The sequence below is a fragment of the Schistocerca piceifrons genome, chromosome 3 (assembly GCF_021461385.2).
Source record: "Schistocerca piceifrons isolate TAMUIC-IGC-003096 chromosome 3, iqSchPice1.1, whole genome shotgun sequence".
NCBI lineage: Eukaryota > Metazoa > Arthropoda > Insecta > Orthoptera > Acrididae > Schistocerca > Schistocerca piceifrons.
The window spans coordinates 573147745-573171671 of NC_060140.1; the positions used below are offsets into that span (position 1 = coordinate 573147745).

Genomic DNA, 23927 nt, shown 5'->3' on the forward strand with positions numbered 1-23927 from the left:
GCAATCCTCGCAAAATAATTTCTAAGGCCTTATTCTCCACTTCTTGTAGAATATACTTATTGGTATCATCACGGGCTGACAATGGTAAGTGTGACTATTACTTTTCATATTCTATCCACAAAGTTTTCTATTATTTTGTTGTGTCTTTGGAACATGGTGTTCAATTACTCCCTATAAAAATGGCAACTGTTCTGCTTTTTAAACCTTTTGAGCAAATCTTGTTTCAGTTCTTCAAGCATTAATGCATTTTGTAACCCCTCATGATTTAGTACGTGTGCCTTAGCTTCCCCAGTTAACGGTAACTTTTTCATTTGCAAAATTTGTTCATCTGACCAGGAACTATGTTTAACGGCTGCTAAGGAATCAGCAAAAAATGCTTCAAAATCCTCGCTTGGCTTGCTAGAGAAGGGAGTCACAAGGGTGGCTGCTGATGAATCTAGTATGGGAGGCTTGCACTAGGCGTCGACCTATACTCGAATAAACGATTCAATAATTCATTATTGTCAGACCTCAATTGGGCTACCTGATTAAGTAATCTCTGAATAGCCTCGTGGGTGGAAACTCCTTATGTCTTACTGTCTGTCGTCGTAATGCTTTCCTGTTTAAAAAATGGTTATTCTCACAAATATACTTCCTGTGACCACAAGAACATAAATTCTGCTATATAACATGTAACATTAGAAATCTGATTGTAAATCCGACCAAAATATCAAGAACATCTAACACCATCCAAAAAGAAATTCTCTAGTGTCAAATTTCTTTGAAAAAAATGTGAGCTTTCCATCATTTGTTTTATACACCGTGGAAGTGTTATATGAAAGGGAAAAACATGTGGGACCGATTTGCACTCATCAATGTACGGAAATACTGTCCGTTGGCTTCAAAGTGTTGTCTGCTATCTGTGGACTGTTCACAGCCTGTTGCTGGTGATGACATCGTGAATTTCTTGTACCACAAATTCCCTACCATGTACACCTCCTAATAGAGCCAGGTTAACTGACACCAAATGTAGTGGGGTGATATTGAATGTCAGTGTCAAGGATGACAGGAGGAAAAGCGACACTTTGTGGGTGGTGGAATGGGTTCTTTCCTTGGCTCAGTGGTGGTTCCACTACCAATCATTTATTGACACTTAAGACCCTTTAAACAAACAGGGTAATTCATTATGTTTTAACTTGCTCAATTCCTCACTGCAGTAGTGCATCACGGAGTCGTAGCATGCAGATTCCAGTGACTGCTGATGTGGCAATGGTTCATGTTGCAGTGGAGTGCCAGGCAGCTTATTCTTCCATTCAGTATCATACCCGTGACCCACTGCGGTGGTGGTGTGGTCTTCTCCTTGTGAATTTGGTCATTGTGTTATTAACTAGTGGCTGTGGTGTGGCACGGAGCGCTTCATTCTGGAATCGAACCAGCGACCCTCAGGTTAGGCATCTTCTGACGGAGTTCATCAACCTCTAGGTTCACGTGTGACGTATTTGGTGAGGCCACAGTGCCTTTGTCCTCACCAGCCACCTGGGTACGTACCACAAAAACTTCTTTGTGGGAACATCTGGGACAGCATCTTCTGCATTGATCTATTGGTGTGGTACCAACATCATCTTCTGTTGAGCAGCATAGCAGCTAGGTCATTGCAGCGAAGTATGACATCCGCTGACTAACTATCGGTCATCCGTCCAGGCAACATTTCTTCGTGACTTCTTTCTCCACTCAAAGGACCACTCCATGTCCGTTTTTCAGAGGTATTTATTCGGTATTTTTGCCAATGTTGTAAAGTTTATAGGGCGGCAACTGACTTTTCAGTCATTGATCTATGCTTCTCACATTGGGCAGAAATGTGACCAGTGTCAACACATGTGCCGGCTTTCCTTGCTTTTCCTCTACACTTGTGTGGTCGGGAATTGCCCTGTCATCCTCCTCCACATTGCCAGATAAGTCACGCGCATGTGTTCAGTATGATGACAGTTCCTGAAGCATTGACCACTGATGTGTGAACAGGACTGGTCATTGTTCTCCTTGGAAGCATTGCCCACCTGCTCGGTTGTTGATCTGTCGAAGTGCTGACTGCTGCTGCACAAACTCCACTGGTCACACCCTCCTTGTTCGAGTGCTGCCACTTCTGAGTATTGTGGCTTAACATATCAAAGTCTCTAAAATAGTCACTTAACATATAATAAGTCTTCATGTATTTTTCTGCCAGATTTCTGCTTCGAACAACTATAAGTAACACTAATAATACACCCTTTTGCATCTTCATTTGGTTGTGACAGTTCAACTGATCCCAAATGTGGAGGAAAAAAATTAACCACAAATATTCACTTTCTACAGTTCATCAAAAGGTGGTGCTGAAAGCAGATGAAATGTGTGCTACTTGCAGTGTGAACCAAAACACAAAGCTCTGGCCAATGATCATTTTTTTCACATTATTCGATGAGGTTGTATCAACTCCCAGGTTGTTTACCTTCAAAATCAATTGGAGAAACCATGTGGAGGAACATAGTTAAAATTTCTGGCACATTAACTTGTCCTTGGAGAGCTACACCAAGTAGTATGAAAAACATTGGAATCCCACTCAGCTTGCAAAGCCGACTCAAAAGATTTATCAAGCAGCATACAGAGAGAAATCACCACCTCCTCTACATTCCAAAAGACAATGCACTTCCTTCACTGCTGAAGTGGGTCACAGAATGATGTCAAACAATGAATGTAAAACCTTCCACAATGAGATCTGCTTGTGCCATGGAAATGTAGTCTGCCAACACAGCGTGTTTCTTCTGGTAATTCTGAGTGAGCGTGAAAGACGTTGGCACCAAAATAGTGACTTAATTTTTATTTATTTTTTTTTTGCATACATTTACTATTTAATAGAATTTATGCACTGAAAACTGTAGCTCTTAGGTGGTGGTGTCAAAATTTTATTCTTTATATAGCCTGTCAGGCTCACTGCGCCCGAACACTGGTGCCCCAGAATAGTGCGTGATGGAGGTTTAAGAAACTTCTCCAGAAGAATTAATGTGTAAAGAAGTGGGATACTGAAGTACTAAGAAACAATGAGATACACTTGAAATCTTCCAAGGCTACAACACTGTGATAATAAATACCGCAGTGAGTAATGCAGTTAAAGAGGAATGGACATATCTAAAAAGTGCAATCACAGAAGTTGGAAAGAAAAATGTAGGTACAAAGAAGGTTATTGCGAAGAAACCTTGGATAACAGAAGAAATACTTAAATTGATTGATGAAATAGGGTCTGCCAACTTTGCTTCTCTGTGTGGCAACGTGTTGCTTCTGGTAATTCTGAGTGAGTGTGAAAGATATCAGCACCAAAATAATGACTTAAAATTGGAATTTTTTTTGCATACATTTACTATTTAATAGAATTTATGTACTGAAAATTGTAGCTGTTTGGTGGTGGTGTCAGAATTTTATTCCTTTATATAGGGTTTTTCAGCATTCATTTTCATATGTTCGGTTTCTGTATATTCCAATGAAAAACATTGTTTACATTTAGGGCGCTAAAGTTGAAAGTATGAGATAATTGGTGATTTCAAAATCTATGCCTGTCAGGCTCATTGCTCCCAAACACTGGTGTCTCAGAATTGTGTATGATGGAGGATTAAGAGACTTGTCCAGAAGAATTAATGTGTGAAGAAGTGGGATACTGAAGTACTATGAAATGATGAGATACACTTGGAATATTCCAAGGTTACAACACTGTAATAATAAATACCGCAGTGAGCAATGCAGCTAAAGAGGAATGGACATATCTACAAAGCGCAATCACAGAAGTTGGAAAGAAAAATGTAGGTACAAGGAAGGTTATTGCGAAGAAACCTTGGGTAACAGAAGAAATACTTAAATTGATTGATTGAAAGAGGGAAATAAAAAAGTTCAAGGAAATTCAGGCTTACAGAAATATAAGTGACTTAGGAATGAAATAAATAGGAATTGCAAGGAAGCTAAGATGAAATGGCTGGAGGAAAAATGTGAAGAAATTGAAAAACAAGTGTTCATCAGGAGGACTGATTCAGCATACGGAAAAGTCAAAATGACCTGAAATCAAGAGCAAGAATGGCAACATTAAAAATGCAATGACAGTTCCACAGGGAGAAGCTCCCAACCCATTCTGCCAGTAGTTTCCAGTATCAGTGGTGCCATAGGAGGACAAGCATTGTCTTGAAGAAGAAACACACCATTTATCTGCCATCCCAGCTGTTCCCCTTCCAGCAGAAGATTGACTTTGTTCAATCACACTTGAGTAGTATTGGATGTTGATAGTGCTCCTTGTGAGTTAACGATCATTGCGCTCTTATTTAAATATGTGACTGAAAGGGTCAGCCTACAGGAATTGTGAAATGAACCCTGTCGTCCAGGACCGTGTGCCACAAAGGATGCAGATTCACCACAAGGTGGAGAAACTCACAGGCGTCTATTGTCTATTGAGGCCTAAGTGCTGTAATGTGCAAGTGAGACAGACGAGGACCTATGTCATGGGGAAACCCAGTAGAAGGTGTTTGTGGCCAGGAAGACCTAGCAGTGTTAAATATGGCGGACCTAAGATCGGCCATAAAGGGAAACATTTATAGAAACTATTTAATTCTTTAGTAATGCAGAGAATGAAGCCACAGTAATTTTAATCACCATCCTTCATAAATTTTCATGGTGGTCCCAATAAAACTTGAATATTGATCATATCTATAATAGTTTATGATTTACTGTTAAGTGAAATTCACAAGTTTTGTAAAAAGACCTGAATGCTAAAATCTGAATGCTTTAGTCGATCTTAACTATTGACATTTCATATAGAAATGCATCATTAAAATGACAAATGTTGTAAATATCAACTCTGTAACTTAATTTGTTTAAAAGATATAGTAAATTTAAATTATCAGTATTTTCAGCTAAGCATCACATCATCATTTCCTCCACACAAGACACATGGAACGATGACAGAATGACACCTTATTGAATCATTAGATAATGGCATATTTGTTGTAAAGTTTAGTGCATAATACTTAACTTTTGTTCTTTATTTATTTATCAGAAAGCACATTGGTACAAGGCTACTGGCCATAACATTCAAAGTTAAGGAGGAAATTGTATTGGTTTTATGTAGAAAAATTTAACATCTACATCTACATCCATACTCCCCAAGGCTCCTGCCGGTGTGTGGCGGAGGGTACCCTGAGTACCTCTATCGGTTCTCCCTTCTATTCCAGTCTTGTATTGTTCGTGGAAAGAAGGATTGTCGGTATGCTTCTGTGTGGGCTCTAATCTCTCTGATTTTATCCTCATGGTCTCTTTGCGAGATATACGTAGGAGGGAGCAATATACTGCTTGACTCTTCGGTGAAGGTAAGTTCTCGAAACTTTATCAAAAGTCCGTACCGAGCTACTGAGCGTCTCTCCAGCAGAGTGTTCCACTGGAGTTTATCTATCATCTCCGTAACGCTTTTGCAATTACTAAATGATCCCGTAACAAAGCACGCTGCTCTCCGTTGGATCTTCTCTCTCTCTTCTATCAACCCTATCTGGTACGGATCCCACACTGATGAGCAGTATTCAAGCAGTGGGTGAACAAGTGTACTGTATCCTACTTCCTTTGTTTTCAGATTGCATTTCCTTAGGATTCTTCCAATGAATCTCAGTCTGGCATCTGCTTTACCGACGATCAACTTTATATGATCATTCCATTTTAAATCCCTCCTAATGCGTACTCCCAGATAATTTATGGAATTAACTGCTTCCAGTTGCTGACCTGCTATTTTGTAGCTAAATGATAAGGGATCTTTCTTTCTATGTATTCGCAGCACACTACACTTGTCTACATTGAGATTCAATTGCCATTCCCTGCACCATGCATTAATTCGCTGCAGATCCTCCTGCATTTCAGTACAATTTTCCATTGTTACAACCTCTCGATACACCACAGCATCTTCTGCAAAAAGCCTCAGTGAACTTCCGATGTCATCCACAAGGTCATTTATGTATATTGTGAATAGCAATGGTCCTATGACACTCCCCTGCGGCACACCTGAAATCACTCTTACTTCGGAAGACTTCTCTCCATTGAGAATGACATGCTGCGTTCTGTTATCTAGGAACTCTTCAATCCAATCACACAATTGGTCTGATAGTCCATATGCTCTTATTTTGTTCATTAAACGACTGTGGGGAACTGTATCGAACGCCTTGCAGAAGTCAAGAAACGCGGCATCTACCTGTGAACCCGTGTCTATGGCCCTTTGAGTCTCTTGGACGAATAGCGCGAGCTGGGTTTCACATGACCATCTTTTTCGAAACCCATGCTGATTCCTACAGAGTAGATTTCTAGTCTCCAGAAAACTCATTATACTCGAACGTAATACGTGTTCAAAAATTCTACAACTGATTGACGTTAGAGATATAGGTCTATAGTTCTGCACATCTGTTCGACGTCCCTACTTGAAAACGGGAATGACCTGTGCCCTTTTCCAATCCTTTGGAACGCTACGCTCTTCTAGAGACCTATGGTACACCGCTGCAAGAAGGGGGGCAAGTTCCTTCGTGTACTCTGTGTAAAATCGAACTGGTATCCCATCAGGTCCATCGGCCTTTCCTCTTTTGAGCGATTTTAATTGTTTCTCTATCCCTCTGTCATCTATTTCGATATCTACCATTTTGTCATCTGTTCGTTTATTATTTAATGGATATTATTGTTACTTTATTTAGAACATAAAAGTGGTCAAGCTTTGATTATTTAAATACGTTAAAATGTAAAATAATGTAGAATAAGCTGCAGCCAATCAGATGGACAGCTTCAGGAAAGGGAACTGCCCTAGTCAGTTGAGTGAGGATATTCGGTGCACGGGAAACACGGTCAGGGACGGGCAGAGGGACAGTGCTGGTGCAGACGTAAAAGTGGACGGTTCAGAGGTGAAGAATCGGACTTGGGTTTCGCAATGAGATTGTGAATGATCAAACTGTGTCAAATGGATATGCACTTGAGTGTAATAGTAATTCTAAATACGACCACTTTTGCTATTAGTTTTCTTTCTGAATAAACGTTATTCTAACCAAATCACAACTGTGTGACCTACATCATTTATGGGTCATTAATTTAGTTCCCGATATTATTATTACTGTTATTATATGTTACATTAACTTTGTATTTTACAAACTTGCCATCAGCCAGACAATTTAATCAAAGGCTCACAAGTGTATAATTTAGGGCATGTAATGTGACACATGCGGTTCAGCCACTGAATGAGTTTGAGCCAAGACATTTCGACGAAGAGGAACTGCTTGTGAGCCTGAACATCTTTGGGATGTTAGCTCGCATCCTCCAACAAATCATAGAAAATCAGACCATGGTCACTCCAAAATACGGTTAATATAACCTCACCAGCCAATGTCTTATAGATAAGTGATTCAAACAATGCCAAATCCAGGATAGATTCTAAAAATATTATGAAAAGGATGATTTCCATCCACCTTATAGTGGAGATGTTGAGTCATAGGTAGTGTGCCAGAAAGTGAGCTTTTAACCAACAAGGCCTTCGTTGAAAGTAGGCAACATATACATAAACACACACACACACACACACACACACACACACACACACACACAAACTGCCAAAGTCTCTGGAAGCTGAAGCCAGACTGCGAGCAGCAGCTTATGATAGAAAAGGTTGCCAAGTTGGCAGGGGTAAGGAGGAGGCTGGGTTTCTAGTTGAGACTGATTGGTAGGGTTGGTGGCAAGAAAGTGTTTCCACTGTAGGGACTGGGAGAAGGAGAGAAGGTCTTTAACAAGTCCTGCTTGATTGAATTTGGCAGTGCGGCAAAAGATGAGGCCTTTGGAAACGTCTGAAACTTCTGTGGGTCTGAGGATTTTGGAGGGAAGTTTCATCACTGTGTTTCAGGTGTGTTTAGGTCTTGGATTCTATATGGTGATGGTAGGGAGTTTACAAGGGTATGATAAATGTAGTAGGTTTGCAAGAAAGGGTTTGTCAGCTATGAGGGGATGTGGGGAGGTTTGGATGCTTTTGTAGTAGTGGTGGATAGTGTTAGCCCAAGGCGGGAGTAGGAAGTGAACAGGGTGGAGCGTTTTTTTGAGGCAGCACTGTGCATGTTGCTGTAGTTCCTCGAGGGCAAGAGTTTCAATATTTGATATGGGCTCCAGGAATTAGGGATTGCAAGGCTGCCCTTACCAAACCTACCAACCGCCAGCAATACCTCCACTTTGACAGCTACCACCCTGCCACTCATTCCATACCAAGAAGTCCCTTCCATCAGCTTAGCCACCCTTTGCTGTCGTATCTGTAGTGACAAGCGGTCCTTTTCAAAATGTTCCGAAAGTCTCACTGAGGCCTTCACAGACCATCATCACCCTCCCAACCTCATACATAAAAAGATTTCCCATGCCTTATCTCTCCAGTCACCCACCACTTCCCAAAGTCCCACCGTCTGGCCACAGAGGATCGTTTGCCTCATGACTCACTACCACCCAGTTCTAAAACAAATGAATCACATTCTCTATCAGGGTTTCAGCTACCTCTCGTTGAGCCCTGAAATGAAGAATGTCCTTCTCATTATTCTTCCAACCCTTCCCACAGTGGTATTCCAGTGCCCTCTGAACCTACACAATACCATCGTCCATCCCTATACAATTCCTGACCCAAAACCTTTGCCTCATGGCTCATATCCATGTAATAAACCTGTCTCATACATCCTCCTACTACCACCTACTCCAGTCCGGTCACAAGCATCATCTATCCCATCAAAGACAGGGCTACCTGTGAAACCATGTGATTTTCAAGCTAAGCTGCAGGCACTGTGCTGCATTCTACATGGGCATGGTAACCAACAAGCTGTCTGTCTACTTTAATGTCCACTGACAAACTGTGGCCAAGAAACAGGTGGACTACCCCATTGCTCAGCACGCCACCCAACTGGACGTTCTTCATTTGTCACTGTTTCACAGCATGTGCCATCTAGGTTCTTCCCAACAACACCAGCTTTCCTGAATTGTGCACATGGAATCTCTTCCTGCACTATATCCTATGTTCCCATAACCCTCCTGGGCTCAACTTTCATTAGTCAAGGTCCTTACCCATCTAGCCCCTGCCTGTTCCCATTCCAACACTACACATACCTCTGTTCCACCGATGCACCCTCAGTCTTTTTACTTCTCTCCTTTGCTGCTACAACTCACCCCACTTCCCCCTCCCCCCCCCCCCCCCACCCCCTCTGCTAATCTCTCGACTGTGGCTAATTGCCCTACCCTCTCTCCACCCCATCCCTGTATGCTCCCACAAGCCCAGCTCTACCCTGGTATTCCTCCGCTCTCTGCCCCAGCCTCCTGCTTATCCCCACCACCCAGTTGCCTCCCCCATCATGAGCTGCTGCTCACAGTCAGGCTTCGCTGCCAGAGACTGTGGTTGTGTGTGTGTGTGTGTGTGTGTGTGTGTGTGTGTGTGTGTGTGTGTGTGTGTGTGTGTTTTGTCTACTTTCGACGAAGGTCTTGTTGGCTGAAAGCTCACTTTCTGACAGTCTTTTTGTTGTGCCTATCTGCAACTAAGTATCTCTGCTATGTGGTGAGTAGCAACTATCCTTTTCCTAGTGTAAGATAAGTGATTTATGATGTTTCCACTATGTGCTTTGGCACTCAGACTCTAACTTTAAATTATGTATCAAAGTTCCATCACATGTTAAAAACCTGTCCAAAAATGCATCCCCTTTAGTACTGAAATTAATTTAAAGCGCAGTAGAAACACAAAGTATCTGTTCTTGATGATGAATAGTAAGGTCTACAGAACCTCATCTTGCACAGTATTAAGAAGCTGTTTGTTCTGAATGATGGAATGAGTAGTGCCAACACTTACATGGCATCAGCAGTTTGTTCAACTGTAAACTGTAGGTTTTCTTGAATACTCAGTCAGTATGAGATTGCAAAACTGATATTGATGCTTCTACCAGCCACCCAGAGTGGCATTTGTCATTTATTCTTTAGTAGTCATATTGAAACCTTTTGCACATGTGTAAAAACTCACACTGTTCAACCAAATACAGTTTTATTGTGCATTCATCCAAAATAATTTGTCAGGTGGTTATATACTTTCAGAAAGCAAAAATCAGACCACAGAATGCTGTTCTTAAAAAGTATTTAATAAATGTGCACACACCATCTTAACTAAGGAATGAAGAACATTTATGTAAATATTAATGAAACAGGTAACTAACACTCTTCAAAAGGTTGCTGACTAATACTTACAAAAGCTTTGATTCCCTGTGTCAGCCATTCTAAAAATTTTTATGACAACAAAGGTGTAAGCAGTTTTTCAGAAGCAAGTGGATATAAGGATCACACCACACTCATTGACACCAAATATAATGTTGTTTGAGAGGAGACTGGCAAAATAATTATGGAACATATCTCAACAAATCATATCTTTTGTGAAATGGTGACAAAGACACAGACAAAGTCACAATGTTATCATCTGAGTAGTGACTTTGGACTAAAAATTTCCACTGGGACTGATTCTGGTATTGGATATTAGAATCTATGGCTAACTGTGTTCTTACTTTTGTTGAGTTATGTGTGTGTTGCTACGCGCACCCTACTGTCTATGTTGTTTAATGTTTCAATTGTTTGCTCCACGACTGCCTCCATAGCTGAATGGTTAGTGTTACTGCCTTCTGTGCTGAAAGTCCTAGGTTTTATCCCTGGTACCTCATCAGTTTTTTTGTGAGGTAAGATGGTCTGGAGCAAGGTTCACTCAATCTTGTGATACCAGATGAGGAGCTACTTGAATAAAGAAACTACATCGTCATCAGGATTTATCTACTGACAATAACGGCTGGAGAGATTGGCAACGTGCATGTCACATCCCATGATCATAGATTACTCCTCATACTGCCATGCAGGCAGCAGTCGGCCAATCAGAACAGGCCTTGGTCAATCAGAACAGGCCTAAGGCCTAATCCTTCAGTGGTGTTTACATTTAGCTTTAATGTTTACTTTATAATTTTTTGCTACATAAATAATTAATAAATTAATATTTAGCAAATTGAAGCCACCACGAGCCACACTTATGTTACTTGTTTATACTTGACATGTTGTTTACAATGCAATATTCTTTTTGAGACTGAAGCTAAAGACATGGAAGAGCAACAATGGAGAGAAAATAAATGGAAAATTAGAATACAATAAAAACTGTGTACTTATTTTTCTTAAGTGTGTGTTGAAAGATATCTTTTCGTATTTTTCCCATTTTCCTGTAATAATTGTTATTACAAAGAGGACATCAGACTGCAACATGTATGGTTTTATGGAAGATAGGTTGCATTTAAGTAAACATTAAGTGAAGAGAATAGGAAACATATATGATATTTAAACACACTTAAGAGATCAGCTAGTCTTAACTGGGTGCAAGTGTGGTGAACCAAGAATACTTGTGCTGGAGACTGTCAGTTGTCAGTTACCATAAACTCTAGGCATGCATCAGCAACAGTGTGTAATTATAGCTATTGAAAAAGGAAACTTCAGAAACCATCAGACCTTTGGAAGCTGTTTGTATCTGATGAGGACACTTTTGAGGAAGGCATGGAGTCGAGTTTGATTGAGAAAACCATAAGTTCCCATTGACCAAGCAAACCCTCACTAGTAAAATAGCCCCATATTAGAGTGAACTATTAGACTCAGAACACATGTGCAACAAATGAAACTCAAAGGGTACAGTTACACTGTATGTTGAAGATGGGCTAAATGGTAAAAGCAACTGCTTTCCTCAGGTCCTATTTGTAACCTCCTTCCCCAAGTAATATGTTTGACTGATGGGAGTGGTGCTGCTTTTAATGATTAACCTCAAAAGTCCTTTGTAGCAAGTTGTAGGTGGATCACTCTGGGATGTTAGCTTGTCTAACTGTCAAATTTTTACTGCCAACTTGTGCATTTAGTCAGGCTTTTATCTTGCAAAGAATTAGTTTTAATGAAATCATCTTCTGGTATTCAAATTTTTTCGCTCATGGATTAATGAAAAATGTAGCCTCAGAGGCTTCTCTGGATTCTGTGTAATACCATTTGGGTGTGGTATCACAAATTCTCAACTCCAGTGGATCTGGGTTCAATATTCATATGGAGGAGATGAGCCTCCTACCACAGCCAGCGGTCTTCTGTGGTGTTTGTGATCTGGCCTACGTAAGCCAAATGACATATTTTGTTCATCCTTCCACAACAGCAAATCACCCTTCACTGAATCTAGATGGTCTGTAATATTAATGGTGAGTGGAAAACCACTTTCATCTGAAATTTTCAGAAGATTCTGGCTTGTATGTGATACTGTCAATGGAGGGAAGAAAAGCTAGAGACTTTTTCCAGTATGCTCTCCTCTTTAGCCACTTTTTAATTATTTTTCTGAGTAGAATACCGGTTTTGCCTGAACACAGTGTTTAGGTAGGTGAGCTCTTTAGGCAAATTATCTGGATCTGAGACTGTGTGAGCTCTGTGTGCAAGTGCTGTAAGAACATTCATAGTTAGCAATGGGTGATGACATGTTTCAGGTGGATATCACCCCTTTGTTTTGACTTGCCCTTTTTTAATCTATCGTATGCTGGATCAACAACATCTGGAGTAGGCTGATGTCATCACCATCAGTAGCCCACAGTTTCTCCTGGTGGCCTACTTATTTATGCAGGATTTTGAGGAGACAGCACTGGAATCAGTGACTCTTAAGACTATTAATTTTGGAGGTATGTGGACAGTACGTTCAAAGTATGGCCTCATGAAGAACATAAATTAATAGACTTTATACATCGCCACACGCCAGCATCTCGTGGTCAGGCGGTAGCGTTCTCGCTTCCCACGCCCGGGTTCCCGGGTTGGTTTCCCGGCGGGGTCAGGGATTTTCTCTGCCTTGTGATGGCTGGGTGTTGTGTGTTGTCCTCAGGTTAGTTAGGTTTAAGTAGTTCTAAGTTCTAGGGGACTGATGACCTAAGATGTTAAGTCCCATAGTACTCAGAGCCATTTGAACCATTTTATACATCGCCACAGTTCCATAAAAAATTGTCTGCCTTTGCTGGTTAATAGATGAATGGTGGTTCTCTGAGGCATTCAGTTTACCATAAACCTTGTCATACTGATTTGTATTTACAGTGGTACAGTTGTCGTCATCTGTTGCAAACTATAAATGTGCTTAAAACACTTGCACACAGAGCTCACATAGCTTCAGAACCAGATGGTTTCCCTAAAGATTTCATCCTTCTGAAGACATCATTTGGGAAAAACTTATATTCTACCAAGCAGATTAACAGGGCACTGACAGTTAAATAAAAAAACCAGAATGTGCATATGGAGGGGAGTACACTGACAAAATCTCCAGCTTTTATTCCAGTTTTTGGTTATATTTTGTCAAAGAAAGTCAGAATTCTCTGAGAATTTCTAGTGAAAATGGCTTTCTATCCACAATTAGGCTTACAGTCCTTCTAGGTTGAATGAAGCATATGTTATTACAGAGCGATGGAATTCCCCAGATACTTTGTCAATGTGATGTGGCTTACAGAGACCAGATCATATACACCATGGAAGAATGCTGCACTGGATGTCACAATGCTGCATGCACCTTTTGCAGCTAAGCAATTCTTCTATTGTTGAATCTCCACTAGTCTCTCAATGTGGTATGATGAAACAATAATTTTGGCCACATATTTTTGGAACTTGATTATTTGCAAATATGTCCAGTGGAAAATCAAATGAAGAATGATACCAGCTGGATAGTGCATGGAACACAGTCATTCCCAAGATTTGCTCAAATTGTCAACCCTTAAGGACAGCTGAGACCCACAGTTTCTCCAGTGAGGGTGCCACGCATCAGGTAGTGTAATTTCTCTGTCACCATTACCTTAATGCATGCTTGGGAAACAGTGCATCAATCAAGTGCAGAATGGAGGAAGCCTTCATTAGCTTTGAGTGGTTCACCTGAGAATGACAGGAAGATTTCCATTTGAAATATTGTGGAATATAGTAAATGGCAACCAGCTGCAAGCTCAAAATTTATTTGAACCTTCAGTTTATCAGGAAAATTTAAAAACTCTCAGCAAATGTTTCTTCTCCATGTGTGAGCTGAACTCTACATTGCCTTGGGCATGTAACATGACACCTCATCAAGATACAATGTGTTATAGCACATTGTACAAATTGCATCATGCTGCTAAGGTTACACTGTGTTGTGTGCAATGAGAACATCTGTTACCAATATCTTGCTATATCCTTCCCCTTTCTGAGCTAATGCTTATCACCAATGACCTCTACATTGACAGGACATTAAAATGTAATCTTCTCTCCTTCCAATGAGGTCAAAATTCTGTGATGTAACAGTCATAGACATTTAGTGTGTTATTGCGAGGGTTCACTAGGTGGTAAAATTGTAGTAAATTGTGTAGAGTCTTGCCTGTAAGTCTATTGCTTATTATTGATATTCTTTTTAGTGTACTTTAAATAATAGTCCACAGGATTAAATAACAGTGTTCATTTATTAGATGAATTTATACAACGTATTATATATGTGGATAGTTCAGTATCAATTCCAGTACTGAAACAAACTCAGAGCTTTTCGCATGTGGTATATCATATACATTCTTGCATATATATATACAGACACTATCTATATGTTCTAATACATAATACAATATGCAAAATGTGGACATGTGAGCCAAAATATTAATAATAAACTGCATGATTTCTTATTTGTATAAGGCAATGTTCAAAAGGAAAAATTCCTGATTTTAAGGATGGAAAATGTATGTAGCCGTGTTATCATACCCTTGTTAGTTATTTGTTTTAACATCTGTTGTCACTGATGCCGTAACAGCTTTATGTCGTCCATTCGATTCCCTATGTTAACTAAATCAAAAATTTTGTACTGATTTGTCACCATTAGTTCTAAGGCCCCCCCATGAACCATGGACCTTGCCGTTGGTGGGGAGGCTTGCGTGCCTCAGCGATACGGATAGCTGTACCATAGGTGCAACCACAACGGAGGGGTATCTGTTGAGAGGCCAGACAAACGTGTAGTTCCTGAAGAGGGGCAGCAGCGTTTTCAGTAGTTGCAAGGGCAACAGTCTGGATGATTGACTGATCTGGCCTTGTAACTCTAACCAAAACAGCCTTCCTGTGCTGGTACTGCGAACAGCTGAAAGCAAGGGGAAACTACGGCCGTAATTTTTCCTGAGGGCATGCAGCTTTACTGTATGGTTAAAAGATGATGGCGTCCTCTTGGGTAAAATATTCCGGAGGTAAAATAGTCCCCCATTCGGATCTCCGGGCGGGGACTACTCAAGAGGATGTTATCAGGAGAAAGAAAACTGGCGTTCTACGGATCAGAGCGTGGAATGTCAGATCCCTTAATCGGGCAGGTAGGTTAGAAAATTTAAAAAGGGAAATGGATAGGTTAAAGTTAGATGTAGTGGGAATTAGTGAAGTTCGGTGGCAGGAGGAACAAGACTTCTGGTCAGATGACTACAGGGTTATAAACACAAAATCAAATAGGGGTAATGCAGGAGTAGGTTTAATAATGAATAGGAAAATAGGAATGCGGGTAAGCTACTACAAACAGCATAGTGAACGCATTATTGTGGCCAAGATAGACACGAAGCCCACGCCTACTACAGTAGTACAAGTTTATATGCCAACTAGCTCTGCAGATGATGAAGAAATTGAAGAAATGTATGATGAAGTAAAAGAAATTATTCAGATAGTGAAGGATGACGAAAATTTAATAGTCGTGGGTGACTGGAATTCGGTAGTAGGAAAAGGGAGAGAAGGAAACATAGTAGGTGAATATGGATTGGGGCTAAGAAATGAAAGAGGAAGCCGCCTGGTAGAATTTTGCACAGAGCACAATGTAATCATAGCTAACACTTGGTTCAAGAATCATGAAAGAAGGTTGTATACATGGAAGAACCCTGGAGATACTAAAAGGTATCAGATAGATTATATAATGGTAAGACAGAGATTTAGGAACCAGGTTTTAAATTGTACGACATTTGCAGGGGCAGATGTGGACTCTGGCCACAATCTATTGGTTATGAACTGTAGATCAAAACTGAAGAAATTGCAAAAAGGTGGGAATTTAAGGAGATGGGACCTGGATAAACTGAAAGAACCAGAGGTTGTACAGAGTTTCAGGGAGAGCATAAGGGAACAATTGACAGGAATGGGGGAAAGAAATACAGTAAAAGAAGAATGGGTAGCTCTGAGGGATGAAGTAGTGAAGGCAGCAGACGATCAAGTAGGTAAAAAGACGAGGGCTAGTAGAAATCCTTGGGTAACAGAAAATATATTGCATTTAATTGATGAAAGGAGAAAATATAAAAATGCAGTAAATGAAGCAGGCAAAAAGGAATACAAACGTCTCAAAAATGAGATCGACAGGAAGTGCAAAATGGCTAAGCAGGGATGGCTAGAGGACAAATGTAAGGATGTAGAGGCTTATCTCACTAGGGGTAAGATAGATACTGCCTACAGTAAAATTAAAGAGACCTTTGGAGATAAGAGAACCACTTGCATGAACATCAAGAGCTCAGATGGAAACCCAGTTCTAAGCAAAGAAGGGAAAGCAGAAAGGTGGAAGGAGTATATAGAGGGTCTATACAAGGGCAATGTCCTTGAGGACAATATTATGGAAATGGAAGAGGTTGTAGATGAAGATGAAATGGGAGATATGATACTGTGTGAAGAGTTTGACAGAGCACTGAAAGACCTGAGTCGAAACAAGGCCACCGGAGTAGACAACATTCCATTAGAACTACTGATGGCCTTGGGAGAGCCAGTTCTGACAAAACTCTACCATCTGGTGAGCAAGATGTATGAGACAGGCGAAATACCCTCAGACTTCAAGAAGAATATAATAATTCCTATCCCAAAGAAAGCAGGTGTTGACAGGTGTGAAAATTACCGAACTATCAATTTAATAAGTCACAGCTGCAAAATACTAACACCCATTCTTTACAGACGAATGGAAAAACTAGTAGAAGCCGACCTCGGGGAAGATCAGTTTGGATTCCGTAGAAATATTGGAACACGTGAGGCAATACTGACCCTACGACTTATCTTAGAAGCTAGATTAAGGAAGGGCAAACCTATGTTTCTAGCATTTGTAGACTTAGAGAAAGCTTTTGACAATGTTGACTGGAATACTCTCTTTCAAATTCTGAAGGTGGCAGGGGTAAAATAAAGGGTGCGAAAGGCTATTCACAATTTGTACAGAAACCAGATAGCAGTTATGAGAGTCGGGGGACATGAAAGGGAATCAGTGGTTGGGAAGGGAGTGAGACAGGGTTGTAACCTCTCCTCGATGTTATTCAGTCTATATATTGAGAAAGCAGTGAAAGATTAAAATCCATGGAGAAGAAATAAAAACTTTGAGGTTCGCCGATGACATTGTAATTCTGTCAGAGACAGCAAAGGACTTGGAAGAGCAGTTGAACGGAATGGATAGTGTCTTGAAAAGAGGATATAAGATGAACATCAACAAAAGCAAAATGAGGATAATGGAATGTAACCAAATTAAGTCAGGTGATGCTGAGGGAATTAGATTAGGAAACGAGACACTTAAAGTGGTAAAGGAGTTTTGCTATTTGGGGAGCAAACTAACTGATGATGGTCAAAGTAGAGAGGATATAAAATGTAGACTGGCAATGGCAAGGAAAGCGTTTCTGAAGAAGAGAAATTTGTGAACATCGAGTATAGATTTAAGTGTCAGGAAGTCATTTCTGAAAGTATTTGTATGGAGTGTAGCCATGTATGGAAGTGAAACGTGGATGATAAATAGTTTGGACAAGAAGAGAATAGAACCTTTCAAAATGTGGTGCTACAGAAGAATGCTGAAGATTAGATGGGTAGATCAAATAACTAATGAGGAAGTATTGAATAGGATTGGGGAGAAGAGAAGTTTGTGGCACAACTTGACTAGAAGAAGGGATCGGTTGGTAGGACATGTTCTGAGGCATCAAGGGATCACCAATTTAGTATTGGAGGGCAGCGTGGAGGGTAAAAATCGTGAAGGGAGACAAAGAGATGAATACACTAAGCAGATTCAGAAGGTTGTAGGTTGCGGTAGGTACTGGGAGATGAAGAAGCTTGCACAGGATAGAGTAGCATTGAGAGCTGCATCAAACCAGTCTCAGGACTGAAGACCACCACCACAACAACAACAACAGTTCTAAGGTGTTCACTCAAAGTAATTACCAAATGAGATGTTTGGTACACTATCCAGTGAATTTCCATCCCTGGTTTAATCATGTGGACACCCAGTGCGCATCCAGCAAACTGAAACTACCGTAACATTACCCATAAATTTGCTAAATATGTTCTCCGAGTTTCTCTATGGCTTCCTGCCACTACAGGTATTTGATGAGTTGGTTTTAGACATCTTGATATGTACATTTGCCCTTGTAAAAGTCATTCACAGATGAATAAAGCTAGTACTATTGCTACTACATCAAGTATCAATAATAACCTCACGAAGTATTATCCATTTATTTTCAGCAACAACTGCAGTAACACCATTGGCTTCCAGCCCATCATTGTGATTATACAGAACTTAAGATTGTATTGGTATCACTTCTGAGTTCAGCCAAATTTTTTGTCTCCTGTGTCCATCTTTTCCTTAGGGCTTCTTCATTCATCCATCCCATTCTGTAGATCCCATCAAGACAGAGAAGCTACATAGTGTGAATAAAACATTTTGCCATAGAGATGCTTCTATGATTAGCTGCATTCATGTTGTACATTTAAAAGAGTCATCATTAAAGATAATTGACATGTTTCATGTTAAAGGTTCTTTTACAGACTGGAAAGCTTCAAAATTTTTGGCATCTGTAATAAGCAGAAAAATTTTGACAAATACTTTGTTCTCCATGACTTTAAGTATGTAGTTGGTCAAAATGCTGTAATTTTCAAAACAGTGCTTATGATTATGCTATTTAGTTTCTATTTGTCTATTGAAAGTGGTTGAACAGCTGTGTCTGTATACGGACAGATGTCAATGAACATCACTTATGTATTCTACGAAAGTTGTTTGGATGCAGTAAGCAATGGTTTTCATCTGTAATAACTGAACGTCCATAATTCCAGGATTTTGATAATTTACTGGAGGAATTGTCAGTAACAGAAAATTTTTATGTACTTCTGAAGTTTTAGAGATTCCTGGGGAAGTATTGTGTTGTTGTGCACATTATTAACAATCCACTATAGCAAAGGACTTCATCATTTTTTTCCTAGGTGGGATGAAGAATTCATATGGAAATTAGTTTTATATCAAGGCTCTGGTAATCTAAATCTCAGTTCTTTTGAAACTGTTTTATCTGGCTGAAAATGGTTGAAACCGTAAATACAGTGATATGAAAGTCTGAGAATTTTTTTAGTCCTGAAGAGGTCTTCGCAAGTATTTAATGGATCTACAAAATATTCTTGCTACCCTTTTGTTGTAAAATAAATATTTTATCAACCTTAACTGCAATACTCCACAAGATTTCTCCATAAGATAGCAAAGTGTGATAATTGCTTACTCCACCATTTCCTGTTCCTGCATCTCATTCTGAGTTGGTACGTGATCTGTATGAAAATCAATGTGGCTGTATCATTAGCAAGTTCTTTGAGATGAGATTCCAAGAAATGTTGATGAAGTAGTTAAATCACTCAGGTGCATTATTCAGCAACTACATTAGCAGCTTGCTGATGGGCTGATATTTCTCTTTTTGTTTTGCTTTCTGAGCGTACACACATTGCTAGGTGATTTCTCTTGTTGCCTATAACATCAGGAAGTATGCCAGTATAGCAAATTGCTTTTACCAGTGATTGATTTCTGTCTCAGAGAGTAATTTATAAAGAGGTGTTAAAGATGTTGCAGGGAGGTGTATTTTAACCAGATGTTGTGAATACTTTTTATTTGGGGCCTGTTAAATAATTCCCTTTCATTACCAAATGTCATATTAATGCCAATGTTATCTATTTCAGGTACCAGGGCACTGACCAATATGACTATGCAATTTAATAAATTAAATAAAATTGGCCATAGTTTCAACACGAAGAAAGCAAAATCAATTGTCTCAGATGAAACACAACTGAAGGTACATAAATATGGGAAACAAATCCTTATTTAGGACATCATAGATGAACTGTGGATAACCTTTCTGTTTTATTTCCAGGAAATGTCTGGTGTACAAGGCAGAGGGGAAATGCATGTGTCATACAGTAAGGTTTCCAGTGATGAAGAAGGTGATGATGGTATTACATATGCTTCAGGTCACCAGGAACCTGTTATGCCTATAAATCACTCACATATTTCATTCTCAAAAATGAAGGTAAAACCTGTGGACTCTTATCTTCCAAGTGTGGGTATTATAATGTCAACAAGAGTAAGTGAAAACATGTGTACAAGAAATACAGAAAGAATTGCCATTCTTAATCAGACTGATGAACTCTTTCCTTTGGCTGCACCACATATAGACAGTGTGTCTTTATCCCAGGTAGTTCAGAACGTATCCATTCGTAGACACATTCTGACACATTCTCGTACAGATTTAAGTTTAGATGTGTCAAGTCTACATTCAGCTAATGTGACATCAAAAAATTCTTCTCTCACCCCAAGTCCTCTCAGACAAGGTTCAACAACACCCGAGATAACTATAGAGAATACAGCAGTTTCAAGTACAACCCTTAATCGGCAAGAACCTCAAAAATTTGATGGTTTAGAATTTACATGTCCGGAGAAATCAGGAGAAAATGCAAATGAAATGCAAAAAGGAGAAAGAAAATTGTCAACTGGAGCAAAATTAACTCCTCCAAATACTCTTCCACTGACACGAAAGTTATCACATTCTTCAGGTGAAGTTGATGGGGGGCAAATTACCAAAACCAAAGAATTTACTAAGCAGAAAAATGAGAATATCAACCAAAGATCTTCAAATATTAAATTTGGAGACAGTGATAGACATTTGATAGGGAGTTTGAGATGTTCTTCAGAAAGGGAGCTTTGCTTCAATATTACGTCTTCACAGAGTGAAAATGCATTGCGTTCCATAAGAAGTGGTTTCACGAATGCAATTACCAGTCCAGTGGCAGTAACAAAAGATCTTGTCCTCTCACCATTTTCAAAAATTGCCAAAGGTATGCAAAATCTTGGAGCTAATTTAGATCCACGCAAGCTAAAAGGACCTGTTACAGGTGTTTCAGGCATGGGACGACACACTGTGATGGAACAACATTGCGAGGAAATACAAAGGCTACAAGAAAAATGGAAAAGTTGTAGAACCCGTCTCATTGCATTGTAAATTACTGCACAGATATTTATCATGTATGAACATTGTCTTATGTGTAATATCTGCATTACTTTGACACTGGATGCTGGCCGTTCAAGTGCGCACCCTAAATGTCAGTGAAAACTTTGCTTCCTGTTTTTTTTGTTAGTTTTATTTTACTTTACAAAGGCAGGACAAAATGTGATAAGATAATGAAAGACAACATTTGTGTAATCATTTTTTATTAAGTTTGTGTGGTTCACTTCTCTAATAATTAAATTTTTAGCATTCATAGTGAACTGTCTTGCAACTGTAAAATAGTTTTGCTCTTACTGTGATGTTTACATCCATTTTAGTTTTCTATTTTATAATTGTTATTTATTGCTATTTATTGTCATTGTTAGCATGGGACACCAAATCACATTTTCTGTATGTACAGAATCACAAGAGAATACTTAAATTTGTGATAAGTGTTTGTCAGCCTTTCAACAATATGCATGAATAAATCCTCACTTCCAAAAACACTACCCTACCATCCCTACAGAACATAACATCACATTTAATGGAAACCACATATAGATAATACTGAACAAATTTGTTGCAGATCTTTCAAAGACTAAATCCCAAAAAACATATTCACTTCAAAAGTCTGTGGAGTTATTACACAGCACAAGTTCTTAAATGCAATGCATATTTACTGTATGTTTATTTATACAAAGTAAGAAAAAGCTGTTGTACAGTTGCAAATGAAATATATGTTTGTCTTTCATTTTTAATTATATGTTCATAGTGTGTTTTCAAGGCAGTGTTTTATGTCATTTTTTATGTCGTTCATCTTCAGTCATAGACTTGAAATATTAGTGTTTTTGCAGAATTTTTGTTGACATAAGCTGGAATGACCCTTCATGTAATGTCTTTTAAGTCAGTTGCTTTATACATGCACTGCATCACTAAAGATTGCTCTCTATTGTTGTCATAAGCTTCATTGTAATTCATTATTGTTAGAACTTATCATTATTATAATAAAAACTAAGATTGATCATTTCTATACTAAGTAATTCTTCTGGGTTTTCTGTAAATTGCACAAAACAGCCAAACTAAACCACAATTTAAAAAAAAAAAAAGTAATTTGATTGATGATATGACACTGATGTTCAGTATAAGGAGAAAAATGGTTTTCCAACACTTATTTGCATTAGGTGAAATTCCAGGTAATGCCAAAACACACACACACACACACACACACACACACACACACACACACATTAGTAAAACAATACATAGTGTTTGGAACTTTTAATTCCTTCGTCAGGGAGGAGGAAAGGGAAGGTTGGAAAGACAGTCTGTTGTATTAAGGGATCCACCTGTTTTCATAAAACAGCTGGGTTCCTCTCAGTCTCACTTATGAGTGACCTGTCCCTCTTTCCTCCCTGAGAAAGGAATTAACAGCAAGGTTGCTACATAGAAGGTTGGGCCAATGTGTTCGGCAGCGATCGGGCGCTTCCGTGTGACGTCACTGTCGAGAAGCGTCAGCAGCGCGAGACGTTCGCATACGGCACTATTGCGTTTAGACTAACATTAACTTATGAAAAGTGAAGGGCAATATAATGAATTATGGATTCGATTGAAGCTTACCAATACAGGGACTGAATGTTAATACCTGCTACGACTGTGAAACTCTTGTATTGTCTCTCTGGTAATGACAAAAGTAAAACTACAGATTTGTGGCTCCCCCTCAGTTTATATTCTATTACTCAATATTTTTTGTTAGATAACAACAATCTGGTATGCTTCAGACCCTTTTTATATATTTTACAATTTTTAATAGTACTGGAAACGCAACAATTACAAGAGCTTTCAATTTACTAAACACATTTTGTGCATCACAGTCGGCAATAGTGTGTACCATCTTTTTCATGCAGGTATTAAGCAGCAACCGCACGTCTAGTTAGTTGAGACATTACTACACATAATGATACAGAAGCCCGGTTTAATGAACTCACATTCAAAAATTTTAAGAAGAATTTAAATACCTTAATCAGATCTGCAGGGGACTGCAGCTCTTTTTAAAAACTTGGTGTACTTTAGTTGTCACTTTAGTACTTCATTGATACTGAAGGCTTTGGCATAGCTTTCTCTGTCTGCTTAATGCATGAGCCAGTAATTTGTTTCTCGTTCTCAGCGTGTTGTTTTCAGCTATCAAACGCTTACTTTTTTCTGTCTGTAGCGATAATTCCTTATGAAGCCTCTTCATTTCATCCTCTATGCGGCCTTTTTCAGTTTCTGTGCTTTGATCCACTTTTTTTTCTTCGGTGACAGTGAAGCTAGTCTGTTCAGTGCATGTTTATGTGTTTCACGATCTTTCCTTCAGTCATTTCTTTCTTGGACAGAAACGAAGCAGCAGCAGCAGCTGCAGACGTGGCTTTAATGAGGCGCAATCAAGGAACTGCAGTCGGCTTTAAGATCTTCTTTGGCGGAAGTTTCATTAATTCAGCTTGGAGATCCTGTAAATAATCGTCTTCCTTAAAATGTACGCTACAGATAGTAGCATTTTTAATGTTAATACTATCACTTCTTCTACAGAGCTGAACCCACGGAGCACATGTTTCAGGATCTTTCGGAAACTTATGATAGGAAATACTACTCCCTTTA

At 39.3% G+C, this 23927-nt stretch overlaps 1 protein-coding gene across 1 annotated transcript in view; it reads left to right on the forward strand.

Annotated features, from left to right (window-relative positions):
- The window catches only part of LOC124787735 (phosphatidylinositide phosphatase SAC2), a 391111-nt gene extending 369564 nt beyond the window's left edge, over window positions 1-21547 (forward strand). The window contains exons 15-16 of the mRNA XM_047254587.1: window positions 19993-20105; window positions 20184-21547. Coding sequence (XP_047110543.1) covers window positions 19993-20105; window positions 20184-21308 — 1238 coding nt within the window. The 3' untranslated portion in view covers window positions 21309-21547. The remainder of the gene's footprint in view (window positions 1-19992; window positions 20106-20183) is intronic.
- Window positions 21548-23927: the final 2380 nt, after the last annotated feature.